The 16,200-nt window shown below is 50.6% G+C and overlaps 1 protein-coding gene across 2 annotated transcripts in view; it reads left to right on the top strand.

Annotated features, from left to right (window-relative positions):
- CACNG2 (calcium voltage-gated channel auxiliary subunit gamma 2) overlaps positions 1–14,624 on the top strand; it is a 52,501-nt gene extending 37,877 nt beyond the window's left edge. For both annotated transcript variants that reach the window (XM_005488565.3, XM_005488564.3), the window contains 3 exons: positions 8,854–8,937; positions 12,572–12,712; positions 13,135–14,624. In XM_005488565.3, the coding sequence (XP_005488622.1) occupies positions 8,854–8,937; positions 12,572–12,712; positions 13,135–13,670 (761 nt within the window). In that variant the 3' untranslated portion in view covers positions 13,671–14,624. The remainder of the gene's footprint in view (positions 1–8,853; positions 8,938–12,571; positions 12,713–13,134) is intronic.
- The last annotated feature ends 1,576 nt before the right edge of the window (positions 14,625–16,200 follow it).

Raw genomic sequence — 16,200 nt, 5'->3', positions numbered from 1 at the left:
GAGAGTCTGATGTTGTAACTCTATATGCAAAAACTGTCCTAGTTACAATATTGTTGCCGTGATAGGGAAAAGGAAAAAAAAAAGAAAACAGAAGAACCAGCTCTTAAATACTTCCTCCATCCCATTCACCCCTTTCCATGCAGGCTTACATTACTGTCTTCCTTCCTGTCACATCTGGATGTGCAGCCGTGGATTGGGATTGCCTGTGGTAGCTATGGAGCATCTCCTCTCCTCCCACACCTTATGCACATCACTTCTCTCTCACTGCAGATAATTGCATCACCCTTCCTGTCACTCGACTCACAGTTGTAGTGTCACATTTAACTCGTTAAACACACATACACGCACATATAAATGGTTTGCTACAAATTGATAGATTTTTGTTTTAATCATCTATAATTTCTTGATTTCTTTTACTTGCCCTTCCTGTTTTGCTTGGACTTTTCTCCATGTCCTGATCAACTTCTGCTTTTATTTCTTTATCCTCCACCACAGCAGGTGCAGCACTTATGTTCTTCAAATTTGAAACCCAACATCATGCTACAATATCTGAGTACAACTACTTACAAATATTTTTCTCAATTCTATTTCTGGTTCCCAGCTCATTTCAAATCTAGTTCTGTCTCTTCTTGCAAAGCAAAGGCAGTACTTCTACTAACTCAGCTAATATACCTTGAAAACTGTTATGGGGCTTGTTAGCCAGAAGGTTCATGTATTTTTTCCTTCCTAGAGTGACACTAGTCACTCTAACAGCAGTAGAAATAGTTTCCAATCTCTTTGTTGAGGAACCAGAGATATTGTTCATGCTTTACTCATTCATTGAATCACACAGGCAAATATCATTATTTGAATAATGACATTTGAGAACTAAATTATTTCATTGACATATAAATGAAATCACGCATTTGTTACATATGTATATGTAAAATTATTTTCAATGTCAGTGCTGAAGGCAAATGTGAGAAATATAACATTAGGAGAAGCACAGTTATCCACAGCTTTCAATGATTCAGATGAGCCAAATACATTTTTGCGTTAAGTACTATTTTCAGGAAGAATTCAGTCCAGGTTTGATTCTGGCAAAGTCTAGGAAACAGAGGCATTTGTTTACCATGGGAGACATTTGTACTGGGTGTCTGCAAAAAAGGATTTTTTGAATGATTTTTATTACTGCTGTGTTGAGATTTTTCCTTTGTGACTGGGACAGATTTGTAGCAGGCCCTGAAATGCAGTCACCTGCAATGTTTCAGTTTGTAAAGCTCAAACATGCTGGATTTGTGTTTGCACCAAAACGCATTCAAGAGCCTTTGCCCAGTTTTCCCAGCCAATCTCACTTCTCCGCCTGTGACAAAGCACAGGAAATTTCAAGCCACAGCAAGGATATTTTTGAAAGTTACAACCCTGTAAAAAGAGGGTGTTTATAAATGGAAATCTTCATATAATCTTAATAATAGGTTTTGCTACCACTGCATCTCCACCCACGTACGTGGAATAGCTGTAGCCAGCTCTGAGGCACAGTCTATGGGCTACTTAGCAGCATGCAGCAGCAGCACTGAGCGGGGTGGGAAGGAGGGGAGGCTGCCACCTCCAAGGAAAAATGCAAAGCGGTTCCAGGCTGAGAGCACTGCAGAGTCCTGCCCTAGCACAGCGTGGGCCCCCTTGGCTGCTGCAGCAGAGCTCTGCAAGGCACCATGCGGGCAATGCCAGGGTGGGATGGGCTCTCCTGCACTCCCACACTGCTGAGGCTCTGCAGGAGGGACTTGAGTCACCTCCAGCAGCACATGTGGTTGTCACACTGAAAGGGTGGTTAAGTGTTCGAAAGGGCTGCCCAGGGAAGTGATGGAGTCACCATCCTTGGAAGAGTTCATTCAACAACTGGGCATGGCACTTACTGCTTTGGTTAAGTTGGCATGATGGTGATCAGTCAAAGGATGGACTCGATGATCTTGGGCATCTTTTCCAACTTAAATGATCCTTCTGTCATTAGCCACCCTCTCCTTTGCCAGGTGATTGTCAGGGATGGTTGCAGAGACTAAGTGAGGAGAAGAGCTGAAAAAGGCAGAACAGGAGCCTGGTATTGTTTTGAATGGGACTAATCTCCCTGGTGCTCAATACTAGCAGTTCCCTATACCCTTCTCCTTCCGTCTCATCATCTCTTCCTCAATGCTAACCCATACTGGCTTCTCCCACTTATTTCTCCCATCTCTGTCTGCATTTCTTTCCCTATTTATCAGCCATCTCCTGAATAAATTAATCTCCTCAGAACCAGTATGTTTTAGGCTGTTTTACTGCTGTAGCTTTGGTCATTGCTAATGTGCTGTGATACACCTCTTCCTCCATGCTCATCAAGGCAGCAGTGGTCTGTAAGACAGTGTTTGTAACATTTTTACTGCAGCTCCCTTTATCATCTGATCCTTGGCAACAGCTGTAATAAACATAATTATTAATAATGAGGTGAGGAGAGCTGGTATAATGGTTCTACCTCACAGGCAGGGGCAGATATGTTTTCATAACTATAAGATCAATTTCTATTTTGCACCAGTTCTTTTACAGGCTTCTTCAGCACAATATCTGAATGAATTCCATTGGCACATTAAGTGATGGAGCTTGATATCAGTCACATGTGGTTTGTTCTTTTATCCTCTCCCCAGGGAGAGAATTATGTATGCCATGTACTGGTTATGTTGCTAGGGTTTTGTTTGGGATTTTTAACATATGCATTGCTGCGTGTTTGCATTGAAGAAGACCACATCAAAGCAGGTGCATTGGATTTGGACAGGAAGGTGGCAAGATTTTTGATGGCCTGTAGTTCCCATTGAGTCTCTGCTATTGTCCCAGGGTCAACTCCTCAGACCACATTTACTGCCCCACTGACCTTCACCTTGTGGTGGAAAATCCCTTTGTTCCTAATGACAGCTGAGCATTCTTCACTCTTAAAATTACCCAGCTGGGTCAAAAGGTATTAGCCTAGCACAGCATCCCCTGCCACTGTGCAGGGCCAGAGCTGCAAGAGCAGCACCTGCTTCAGCCCCAGAATGACCATTCCTTGTGCTCTGTGTGCTGGTTTAGCCCTACACCCTGTAACCTGCATACTGAGGCAGGTGAAAAGATGGCCTAATTTCTGTAAGGTGCTATCTGTGGAGAGATCCCCAGAGAGAGCCCTTTTGAAGGGCCAGTCTTTCTTCTGGGAGCGTCAGGACAGCTGGGTAAAAGCAGATGCCCACAAGCACTGTCTGTGTTCCCTGCCACCACACTTTTCATCAGCTCCAAATCCCCCAAAATTATGTGTGCTCTCAAGTGCTTCATTCTTGGAAGGGAGGAGAGCAATCAAAATGCCTTCAAAAGGCTTTTCCTGTGCTCTTTGTCACTTCATGAAACCTCAATCCTTCCTCTTGCAGTCATGTCAGGTTGGGCATTAACAACTCAGTGTCACCGGTGTCAATTTTTGACAGGGATGGCAGACCTCTTCTCCTGGTTTGGAAGCCTTTTGTGCATAAGAAAGGCATGCCAGCAGTTTGCCATGTAGCTGTGGAATTTGTCTCTGTAGCCCAGAGGCTGGCTCTGGGCCCCACTTCACCACCTGGTACCAAAGGGACACTGCTCAGAAACAGAATCCTGGAGCAGAATCGTTTGCGTTTGTGTCTCACCACCTGCCTGTCATGTGCCATTTCTTGTATCTCTTTCATGGGCAGATAGCAAACAGTTTAATCTGCACCCAAGTTTACTCCTAGGGCAGGCAGCACAAGTGGGAACTGCCGAGAACTCTCATGTTTGCACAGCCTTCATGCACAGAAGGTCACATCAAAAATGAGCATGTCACATTTGAACTATATGGTGGGAAGAATTATCTGGCCCAAATGGTCCAGTGTCTGATCACTTTCATATTTTTAATACAAATATCCTCAGCCTACTCTCCAGAGGCAGGGAAACACATTATTCCCATTTTGAGTGAAAGAAGAGGTGGGTAGGGGAGGGTAAGTGGCTTGCCTAATATGATATGGGGAGCGTGTGACAAAAAGTGACACTGAATCCTTGGCCAACACCAAACCATCTTTCTCAGCTTTTAGAGACAACAGCTATATCCAGTCCCCTTTATTTATTTCTCTAGAAGCCATCATGCCAAAACCTCTGCTAAATTAGAGAGTGAGACTGAAGGAAAGCTTTCAGCGGATTGCTTTTCTCCATAAATGGAAATATCACAAATCATTCTGGGAAAACAGGTCTTTCTGTTCTCATCCCTCTTTGTCTGCTTCTCTCCTTTTGGACGTCTTTTCCTCTGCTTCTGGCTCACAGTTTTCAGATGTATGGTCCTGACCATTTAAAAGTGTTCCTACCTCGCAGGAAGGGAGTAGCTTTTCATTCTTTGGAACTTACTATTTTGCAATGGATCGCACTCTGCAGGCAAGCAAGACTTCTGAAAGAGAGAGGGCTGCACAAAGCAGCACAAAAATAAACTGTATCACCAACAATACGGAGCCGGGTTCTCATCGGGGGTAGCTCAGTCTGAGTACTGCTGCAGCAGGGCTGGTGGCTGCCAGCTGTCCTGGATAGACAGCTTATACCCAAACAATGATCCTGCCACACTGGAAGAGGTCTCTCTCACAGATGAACACACAGTTGATGCTGAATTTCATCTTAGACATTTAGCCATTTAGTCTCTTTTGGCAGTATGAGAGATTGCTCTTAATGACCCAACCGGGCGACTTCTGTCCTTGGCCAGGCACTGGAGGGGTGCCTACTGCACCAGTCCTGGCTCTTCCAAACTGCATTTTCCAAATATGGGACAGGCAACAAACAAATGATGGTGGTCTTGCTTAACGACTCCCAGTAACACACAAGGGATGTGGAGACTGCTCTATGCTTTTCTATGGACTTGGGCATCTGCAGCCTTCCTTTCCTGAGACAGGCTGATGCTCATCCCCACCTTCTTTGCAGCCTGCACACCCCAAAGCAGGCTGTTGGAAGGATGGCCACACTGATACTGCACAGAGAGGGAGGTGGCTGCAAGAATGAGAGGGACTGAGAAACAGGAGAAAGATCTGATGGGTCAACATGAGCAAGGATGAGGAGAGAGCTCAAACTGCACTGGGAGAGCTACAGGGAGGAGGTGGAAGCATGTGGCTTAAGTGTCTCAGAGAGGTGTGTGGGAGAAGACAGAGATACGTGCCGCGTTTCAAAGTTCACAGCATGAAATATCTTGAGTTGGGAAGAATGTGAAGGGCAAAGGGACTCAAGCAGAGAGGAGATGTGGTTCTTGCTTCCTTGGGGGGGTTCTCAGAGCCATACATGCCCTCCCACATAATGATTTGATCTTGCTCAGGCATTCAGGAGTATTAATTGTAGGGTGGCACAGGGCTCTCACCATCCCTGGCTCCGCAGACCACACGTGCAGCACAAGGAAAGGCTGTTGTGTCAGACCTCAGCAGCGCTGCTGAGCTGCTCCATCCCCCCTCCGTGCTTCCACCAGCACAGGTGCCAGGGAAGCTGCTGTACCATCTCAGCAGGCCACAGATGTCCGTCAGAGAATTGCCGAGTGACCTTGGCACGAGGAGTGACATCAAGGCCTTCCCCACACCGAGCGGGTTCCTGAACTGCTGCCATCCATCACTCACTCACTCTGTGCACTTTGGGAGTCGCTGGCACAGCACACCCACACCATGCCCTGTTTAACACATCCCCGTACGGCACCAGGCAGAGGAGCGCTGTCACCCCCATTTTACAGGGTGGGACTCTGAGGCAGAGAGAAGTGGTTTTAACAGCACGCCTGTGGCAGAGCAAAAACTGAATCTTGTTCTCTTATGTTCCCAGTTAGCGCATTAATGACCTAAATTCCGCATCCTTTCCCCATCCATCGCCCAGAGGAGCTAGGAGGCATTGGAGGAGCGGGTGTGGTAGCACAGGCAAACAGTCAGCATCCAAACCCACAGCACTCTGTGCTGAGCACAGACAAAGCAGGGGCTAAAGTGGCACCAACACTGCTCTCATGAACCCCAGTAGGGTTGATCCAGGGAGGGGAATCAACCTGGCACAGCATACGAGCCTGTGGAGAAGGGCAGCTCCACAATGTCACAGCATTTTAAGCAAGCCAAGGCTGGACACTCCAATGGCCAGGTTCCCTGCGGAGCCAGGTCAGCAAAGCCTGTGGGACACTGAGCACCAGGAGCAGATTTTCAAAGAGCCTGCATATCCCTCAGCCTGCCTCAGCGGCTGAACCTCTAACCAGCTAGTCCCACGCAAATCCATAGAAAAGACAGCCTGCACCAGATGCAGCATCTTCCCCAGGCAGCTCAATTCTTTACATAGGAATTAATCAGCCTCAAATTCAGCAAGAAACAGAGCGGGGGAGAGGGAGAAAAAAGGAAGCAGGGAAAGGATGTCACACAGTGAGGGGGTTTCCAGATGCACTGCGTCTTCCCTCCCTGGCTGATTCCAACTGGGAGGCTCCGGCTGTGTGCCAGGAACATCACCTGGGAGGTGCATGCAGGTTCTGCCTGCTCCCCCAGCATGTATGGGCAGGAGGAACTCAGTGTTCAGGATCTGCTGGGTGAGGAACTGAAATCTGAAGCTGGAGACCTCCCCAGCGCCCCGGAGTGTGCCAGTGTCCACATGCACTGTACAGCAGTGACAGCAGCCAAAGGACCAGGATGAGGAGCTGCTCATCTGTCACAGGCAGATGGCCCCAGGCAGTCAGGGGCAAGGCAGGGACAGGACCCCCTTCATGCTGTATCTGCCTGCCTCATAGGGATTTTAGTGGGCAAGTAGCAGGGTGGAAATGTGCCAAGGCAATTTACTTGGCAATGAAGCTTTCCTTCCAGAAGAGCCATGGCTGAGAAGCAGACACTTTTTGAACAAGGTAACTGGATTTGGGATGGGTGATTAATAACCTTTCATAACCCACAGTTTTAGTGTGGGAATAGTATGTCAGAGCTACACAGAGAGGCTTTGTTCCTACTTTCTTCTCCTATTACTTACCTCTTAATGCACACACACACTCCTCTCTGCTGGCTCCAGTCTCTTCATGCAAGCTCTTCAAATGAGTAGCTAAATGCAATAAGTACCTTGGAGGCATCAGACACAAGCCAGATGGATGCAGAAGAAGCCAAACTTGGAGGTAGACCTAAAGGAACCCACCTACCTGCCTTCCATTTACTCAGATATTTACTCAGGAATGCCTCCCAAAGCATCCCAAACGTTAATCCATCAAGGGGTGGCCTCAAGAAGCAACTCAGGGAGAATCCTTTGAGCTTGGCCCTTCTTCTGTGTGTTCGCAAATATCTGAAAGTTCATTCCAATCCCTCTGGGATAGACCTTCCAAGACATGACTTGGGGACCTGACATGGTGACTGCAGGTCTCAGCCTGGGTAGGTTTGGTCTGGAAGAGCTCTCTTGCTCTTCCCAGAGGCAACAGCCTCAAGAGTGGTGGCTTCATTTTCCCCTTGCCCTTCACACCCAGCTGGTCCAGAAGCTGGGTTCAGGGTCAGGGTGGCAGGAGCTTACCCAGGCTGCCACAGCATTTGTCACTTTTCAGACATGGGCTCCAAATGCTTCCTGCTGAGGGACCAGTGAGCCTGAGTCCCTTTGTGAGTTGACATCTGGTGAGGAGGCCCACAGGATCACCTTGCTAACCCACGCACATCATGCAGACAATGTATTTCTCCTTTCTGGACAGACTGTGTCCATCAGTTCTGTGTTAATGGCCAGTCAGTGCAAGTGTCCAGAGGGAAATGGAATGGAGGGTAGGAGAAAAAATGTGTGGGAACCTCAGGAGCCATAATGAAATTGTCTTTCATATGGGCAACCCTGTACAAGAATGGACAACCTGATCATTTGAGATACTAATTAATCAGTGGTCATGGTGAAAATTATGATGTGGCTTGAGGAGTACCTCTCTGGAGTGGTACTCCTGATGTCAAGAGGAGATACGAGTGATGAAAATAAGAGCCTGGTAGACATCCCAGCTAACAAAAGACTTGGAAGATGTCACTGGCCCCTTGTTGGGATGGTCTTGTTGGTCATGGAGTGTGTGTGTGAAAAAGGGTGTCCCATAACTGAAACTGGCAGAGGGCCCTCTACATACACCAGACTGATGGGACTGTGTCCAGCCCAGCTTCCCTCACTTATGGTGGAAGATTTTCCTCTCCCAGCACCAAGGTGTTTTGCTGTTGAGCTACAGGCACACACTTGCACCGAGCTTCTTGTAGCCTCAGTCTGGGAGAGGACACAAGAGCAGGCCTGACAAAGGTATGCAGAAACAAGCAGTCATATGGAGATGTAGCAGATTAAGGACTTTTGTTCTAACACCGAACCTGAACAAAAGAATGTATCCTGCCCACAGAATTAGAGGGCAGTGAATTCACAGCTGAGAGAAACAAATACTTTTGCAACCCACACCTAATCATCCTGCCCTGATGCCCTCACTGCTGGGATCCAGGGAGGCCACACCAGAGGAAACACTGAGGTCCGATGCTGTAACTCAGAGTTGTACCTGTGATGCTGAGGGAGGGGACGCTGACACCTGTGCTTTGCCCAGAGCCTGGCTCCCGTTCCCATCCCGCCTCCCTGCAGGCGGGCAGTGCGGGAGTCACGGAGCTCCTGGGGCTCTCCTCTCGGAGGGAGGCGTGCTGGGCTAGGTGGGCATCAGGCTGGAGCCTGACAGCAAACCCCACATTCCTGTGCAAATACACGTGCGAGTGTGCAAGGAGAGGCCCCGGGCCTTTCCCGGGCGTGCACACCCGAGCGGGCATGCTGCCTGGGAGGAAGGCAGGCGGGCACAAAAGGTGACGCAGAGGGCAGCTGTTCCTGCAAGGCAGGTTTTGGTGTTCTCATTTGTTCTTTTTCTCTCTTGTTCCCTAGGGAATTTTAAAGGTCTGTGTAAGCAAATCGATCACTTCCCTGAGGATGCAGATTATGAAGCCGATACAGCAGAATATTTCCTCCGTAAGTCCGCAGGCTCTTTTTGCAATGGTTCGGGTGCCTTTTGTTTCTGAACCCAGGGTGGTGGAGACACTGGGACCTGCGAGGCTCAGTGGAAACCCCAGAGCCTCATCACCCCCTCAAAATTACTCCACTCACTTCCCAGGGGCTCTGCCCATGAAACAGTGCAAATTCGAGCTCACAGAAACAACCAATGGCATTTTTTTATAAGCAGCAATTAACTGTGATATAAAATCAGAGTCTTAATTCAAATCCACTGAAAAGCTGCTGATTGAGCCTAAGGTCAGACTGGCCTAGCTGGGGCAGTGTGTGTGTGTGAGTGTGCGTGTCCTCCTAAAGCAGAGAAAGTTTATATTTCCTTATCTGATACTCTGGTGGCACCAGATTTAAGAAATTAGCTGGATTTTGTCTGAGGATCTCTTATTGCTGTCTTCACCTTTCCCCAAACACCGCTTCCTGACAGAGGCTGCAGATCTGACCTTTGCTGGTTTTAGTGATGGGAGCAGGCAGCAGGACAGCCAGAGCCCTTTGAAGGAATGACCTGGTGCTCACCCAGAGCCCCTAGGCACAAGGCATGTCTGTAATGAGACCTAGTCTGAGGTCCAAGTCCCACCTGAGATGTGTGAGTGGAGCTCACACAGCTTTGCACAGCAGCACCCTGGCCAGCAGGACAGATCCACATCATGCATTGCCCTGCCTGGTTGCCCTCCCAAACCAGCATTTCCACCCACCCTAGAGGCAGGTGCTTACTCTTTCTTCAGCACAGCTGAACAGGGAACACTCCTTTTAGGTCTCCACCTTGCTATCCTGCCCTCCCTCCACAAGCCCAATGTCTTTTGACATCATGAGATCTTCTCCCAACAGAAATTTGAGATAAGTGCTTTTGACCTTCCAAGGTTAATCATCAGAGGCTTCCAAAGACCGGGAGTCTTTCAGAATAGTTCCTTGTCATCCGGGTGTGCTCCAAGCCAGATGTGGAAACCCAGCCCTGCGGCAGGGATGAGAGAGATAATTTCGGATCTGTGAGGCTCATTTGTATGTGAAAAGAGGCAGATCTTATGCTGCTTCCTCTTCGTTTCTCAAACAGTCCTTCATCCACTGTAAATTGTAAATAACTGAGGGAGATTGCTTCTTTCAGCTGCTTTTCTGCAGCACTGGTCTCTTAATTGCTGCATGGCCCCTGAACAGCAGAGCTGAACACAGAGGTTTGATCCGGTTTGGCACAGGGATGCCAAAGGTTTGCAGGCTGCCTCCGAGGACAAATCAGCCTTTGCAGAGCTGCTTGGGAGCAAAGAAGCTGCTTGCAGCATCAATTGCACTTCAGAAAAAAGAGTTTGGGGAAGGGGCCAAACATCACAAGAAGGATGGGTTTGTTCCCTCAGAGAGAACAAGATCTGAAGACAAAAATTGGCCCAATGTCAGGACCCGACACTGTCCCCAGGGTAGAACCCTTTTTAAGAAAAACCAGGTTCAAAGAGGGATTTGGCAAGTCAATAAAGGATGATTTGGGTCATTCCTGAGGGAGCTGGGATTTCTGCTGGCTTAGACCTGCCTGAAGAAGGACCCCACTGAACAGCTTCTTCCCAGAACTTCTGTCAAACCGGAGTCCCTGGGTGCTCTGCATGGGCAATGCCTGACGGTGCCATCAGGAACAGCTAGGAAGTTGTTTATCTGTGTCAGAGTAGGCAATTCCCTCATGCCCCAGTGGACCAGGACAGTGATGGAGCAGGGTCCATGGCCTGGCTAGAAGGTTTTAGCCATTATTACTGCCAGCCATCCACATAAGGTGTCTTAGGATTTTTGAAATCAAATGCCTGTTATCAGAGAGGAAGCAGAAGCATCCCTATGTTTCCTTGCTAGCAGACACAGGTGAGTTTAGGGAGCATATGCCATCAGCCCTTTTTCTTTAGGCCACAGGCTCTCGACCCAGGAAGGCTGGATGATATTTTCCTCCTCTCTTGCTGGTATGGTCCTCCTGAAAGGCTGAGGAAGACTGCTGTCCTTCTCCATCACATGACACCTGCAGCTTCCCATGTCAGTCAGCAACTTTGTGTTCTCCCCACAGACGTGAATTTCAGAATTAAGACACAGATAAAACTGATGTAGACCAGGTTGCAGGACTGACCAAGCGTCCCCCTAGAAAGCCTCTCAACAGTGGGCGTCTGCTTGATGTTTTCTTCCTGCCATTTAAGGTCCCCATCGTCAAATGCCACCTTGTTTTCCAGAAGCTATTAAGATGGTTATTACTGTTATCCTGTTCCCTGAAACACAGCCAGGCAGAGCTGGAAAGCAAGCAAGAGAGGTTTCTCCCTGACTTCTGCATTCCCCATGCACAAGCAGCGGGCTAGGCCCCCCTCAAAGAGCTGATTGATTGCGCCTAGCAGGATCCAGAGGCCAACAGGGTCTTTGAAATGGGGTCTCTTCTCACTTAGGGAAAAGTCCTGCATTTGCTTCATTGGGTTCATTCTTGCAGGTAAGGAAGGATTAGTTTTCATCCCCCCTCCCAGATCTTTGCTCCACAAGCAGAATTGCACCAGCCCGTCTGATACCTTTCTTTATCAAGCAAGGCTTCATTTCACACTTTAACAGCTTATTTTCTCTTGTGAAGGGAGGAGAGAAGGCCTTCCTAGTTAAAAAAAAATAGGAATATTCCTAACCCAGACTCAGGCAGAGCTCTGGCTCCCACCGAGCCGCCCACGAGCGGTGTGTGCGTGTGTGCCCGTGTGTGTGGGTGTGCGTACACACAGACGCGGCCTTTCACTGCAGGAACACGAGTCAGGCCCCACAGAAGCTTTGGGGTACGTTTTGCATGCACATACGAGCATATACGTGCATCTGTGCATCTATGCCATTGCCCTCTGCTGGCTGAGCTCTTCCCATATCGACCGATGGAGAGTGTGCGTGTGTGGGAGCTGGCACATCCAAACCATCACTGCCCTCTGGAAGCAGCCCAGTCATTTAATCACTAGGTTAAGCCCCGCATTTCAGCACACAGGGCTGGGACTGTTTCTTCTCAGTCCTCACTGCAGCTGCAGAGCAGTGCATGGCACCACGAGCTCCTTCTCAGCCCTAAAAAAAAAATCTCCTTGAGATGCTCATGCCCTTTTGGGAGGATTCGAGATTGAGCAGCTCTGCAGGAAGCATTTGGGTTGCTGTTCTTTGAAGTGCAGGCTTGAGCAGCAGAGCCCTGCAGAAGGAGAAGCTGAATGGTGCCTGGGCTCCCTCTCCAGCCCACAGTCCCCCCAAAAACAGAGGAAGAAACAGTGTGAGGGGGCACAGACAATGCAGGCAGGCTCCCCGCCCAGTCATCAGCCCCACAGCCTCCTCTGCCACACCGTGCAGTACCACCAGCTTTGTGGCAGCAGCAGTGGCCAGGGTATGGGAGAGTTGCTTTGGACCACTCTCTTTTTCTGACACACTTTGTTTCTCTCTCCTTCCCTCCCTCCATCCCCCAATGCCTATATCTCTCCTTAAATTACTCCCCTACGGCACATTGCCCTCTGTCTCTCCCCTTCACACCCACCCACTAAATGCGCTTGCGTGTCCCCCTCTCTCCGGTGCCATTTCCATGCCCCTTTTTCCTCTCTCTCACACCTGTGTTGTTCTTTCTGCCCTGCCCTCCCTCTCTCCTCTGCAGGGGCTGTTAGAGCCTCTAGTATTTTCCCGATCCTGAGTGTGATTCTGCTTTTCATGGGTGGACTCTGCATTGCAGCCAGCGAGTTCTACAAAACCCGACACAACATCATCCTTAGTGCCGGCATCTTCTTCGTGTCTGCAGGTAAAGGGGTGCACAGGGCCTGATGCCCAGGGGGTGGGCTCCAGGGCTTGGGGGGCTGCCCAGCCAGGACGTTGGGGTACAGTTGCCTAGGCAGGAGTGTGCGTATTTCCCAACCCTGTTAAATCTTATTTGGGCTGAAAGCAGCATCACAGGGACGCCTCTCCATCCTGCCTGCTCACCCAGCAGAGCCAGGCAGGCAGAGGCTTTTCCTCCCGCTTGGGAGCTGACAGAGAGAGAGTTTCTCTAATATCTGACATCTCTCAGGGAACAGGAGTGTGGTCCAGGGAAGTGGCAGGCCCATGAGGAGGGTTTTGCCAAGGCAAACTGCCCATCCAGGAGGGGATTCAACCCCTCAGACCCACCACTGCCATGTGTGGCCTTCTTGACATCTCCTTCTCTCTCCCCCGCCGGATGGCTTGCAGGTCTGAGTAATATAATTGGCATCATTGTATACATATCAGCCAACGCTGGAGACCCCTCCAAGAGTGACTCCAAGAAGAACAGCTACTCCTACGGCTGGTCCTTCTATTTCGGGGCCCTGTCCTTCATTATAGCCGAGATGGTGGGAGTGCTGGCTGTCCACATGTTCATAGACCGGCACAAACAGCTGCGTGCCAACGCTCGTGCCACGGACTACCTCCAGTCCTCCGCCATCACCCGCATCCCCAGCTACCGGTACCGCTATCAGAGACGCAGTCGCTCCAGCTCCCGCTCCACCGAGCCTTCACACTCCAGGGATGCCTCTCCCGTCGGGATCAAAGGGTTCAACACCCTGCCATCAACAGAGATCTCGATGTACACCCTGACCAGAGACCCGCTGAAGGCAAGCACCACCCCCACCGCCACCTACAACTCCGACAGGGATAACAGTTTCCTCCAGGTTCACAACTGTATCCAGAAAGAGAACAAGGACTCTATCCACACCAACACAGCCAACCGCCGGACCACCCCGGTATGAAGCCGTCGCCAGGAGCTGACAATGGGGCAGGAACGGGCAGGAGGAGACGGGGGTGGGCTGCAGGGTGGGGAGGGTGGAAGGGGGCAGGGGGCAGCAGGGGGGTGGGGAAGGAGGAGGTGGAAGTGCCCCTTGGTGGAGTGGGGACCTTCCCAATGCAAAAAAAAAAAAAATCCACAAAAAAAACCAACAAAAGCAAACAAAAAAACTGACAAAAAAAACAAACAACAACAACGAAGGAACAAGCAGATAAGCAGACAAACAAGCGAGTGAACAAAAAACCAAACAAACGAAAAGGAAACATGAGGAAAGAGACAACAGTGAAAAAAATTCTTTAAAAAAAAAGCAAAAGAAAAAAGAAAAAAAAGAAAATCCTTAAAACTGAGAGAAAGAGATTTAAAAAATAGAAATAAATTTAAAAGAAAATGCATGATTTCCCATGTACCATTATTTTAACATTTAATAAAAACAGATTAAAAAAATAAAAGGGAACAAAGAAATAACAAATGACAATAAATCAAGTGGGAGGAAGAGGAGGAGGAGGCAGCTTTTTTAATTTTGGGAGGTTTTATTCTTTTATTTTATGGTTTGTTTCCCACTTACCTTTAACCCAGCACAGGCTTCTTGGGGAACAGGGGATGGGGGTCCTCGGGCCAGTTATGGAGGATCCTGGGTGCTGGAGTTAGCCACGACCCACTCTGTTCCCCTGAGACCCACGGGGATCCATTCCATTCCCCTGGGATCCGTGGGGATCTGCTCCACAGATCCATAGGGGTTTAAAGTGACCCCAGGGAGCGCAGGAGCTGATGCTGAGTCACCCTCCACAGTGTCCCCAGGGGGGTCCCCACTTCCCCTGCCCTGGTGACCCTGGGGTTAACGGTGACAGTGCAAAAAACAAGCAGACACAGTAAATAAAGACACACACACAGAGACAAAAAAAAAAAAAAAAGGACAAAAGAGGTTTCTTAAAAAAATAAAGTGGCAATTTTTTAATAAAACAACAGCTATAAATAAATGTAAATATAATAAGTGGATTTACTTGCAAGAACAACAGATAGTATTTTTTTTCTTTTAATTTTTGTTTTCTTCAGCTTTAAACTGTGAACAAAAAGAAGAGAGGAGGCAGGGAGCTGTGTGGGAGGCACAGGTAGAGGGTGGGGGGGGCTGGCGGAGGGCAGCTGGGGCTCCCATCATTTCAGGGTGATGATGCTGTGGGGGGGACACACAGGGGATGCTGTGGGGGGGACAGCACTCGCGCACACGTGTGTCCATGCTCACACACCCTTGCCCCGGTGGGCGCACGCTCTCCTGTGAATGCTCCAGAGGCTCCCCAGGGTGGCCATGCACCCCTCAAATCTGCCCAGATCCCCCTTGGGTCGCATCAGCGGGGCTGCGGCCATGCAGGGGCACGGTGAGGCCGCCCAGCCGCCCCTGGCCGCTCCCGTCCTGGCCTGGGCACGGTGAGCATACCCCGAGCCAAAGCCGGCCACAGGCTCCGGGCCTCGGCCCGCGCCCCGGCCAGTGCCCACGGCGGAGCCCCCGAGCCGTGCCGGAGAGGCGCCAAGCCCGCGGGTGTCCCCACGCCCCCGCTCTGTGCCCTCCTCCTCCTCCTCCTGGGGGTCCCCTCCACAGCAGCAGGGCAAGGCCAGCTGGGCCCCCCGGGCCCCAGCCCCTGGCCTGGCTGCCGCCCGCTCCCTCCCTGGCGCCCCTCGGGGAGGGAAGGGGGCACCGGGGTGCCAGCTTTCCTTTCCATGCTGCTCCCTCCACGGGAGCCCTGCCGATGGAGGCGGGAGGGGAGGTGGCACAGGGGTGATGGGGTGCCCCTGTGACACCCACAGACAGCGGCCAGCCCGGGGCCGGGACAGGAGCCCTTTGGGGCTGCCCCCCGAGAGCAGGAGCGCCCGGGGCAGGCACAAAGCCGAGAGTTTGCAGGATTGGGCCGCTGAGCCCTTCGGCAGCTCAGACCCACTTTTCGACTTTTTTTCCGTCCCCATTCCTGCTGCTCCAGTTTTAGAAGCTGCGCAGTCCCCGCTCCAGGCCCCAGCGGGGGTTCTGCTGTAAAGCAGCCAGATCCTCCCCGCTCCCCGACCCGCTGCTGCTTCACCCCCTTCCCCGCTCCGGGGGCAGCACAGGGACGGGGTCACCCCAGAAACGGCATCGCGGGGCAGCGAGCGCCTCGGCTGGCTGTTCGGACCGCACCCCACTAATGACATCCCCTCCCGTGGCCCCCCAGCCCTTTCAGAACGATTCACAGGGGATATTCACCCCCACCAAAGCCTCCAGAGGAACAAGTCAAAGCCAGTTCCCCAGATTCCAGCGTAGAGGGAAGGTGGCCTTGGGGTTTCCATCCCCACCCAACACTGCTCGGAGCTGGGGAGCATTCACAGGGCTGAGCGCGCCCCGGGGCCAGGAGGGACGGGGAGAGTGCGGGAGGGCGCCGGGAGAGCGTGGGCAGGAGGCAAGGGCTGGAAGGGAAGAATTTTCCCCAGAGTGTTGCTCATGTCCAGCTCAAACCAGTACAAGAAACCAACCT

This window comes from Zonotrichia albicollis, chromosome 4 (genome assembly GCF_047830755.1).
Source record: "Zonotrichia albicollis isolate bZonAlb1 chromosome 4, bZonAlb1.hap1, whole genome shotgun sequence".
NCBI classification, from domain to species: domain Eukaryota; kingdom Metazoa; phylum Chordata; class Aves; order Passeriformes; family Passerellidae; genus Zonotrichia; species Zonotrichia albicollis.
The sequence above is the reverse complement of the archived record's forward strand: the minus strand, read 5'-3'. Positions and strand labels throughout refer to the sequence as shown.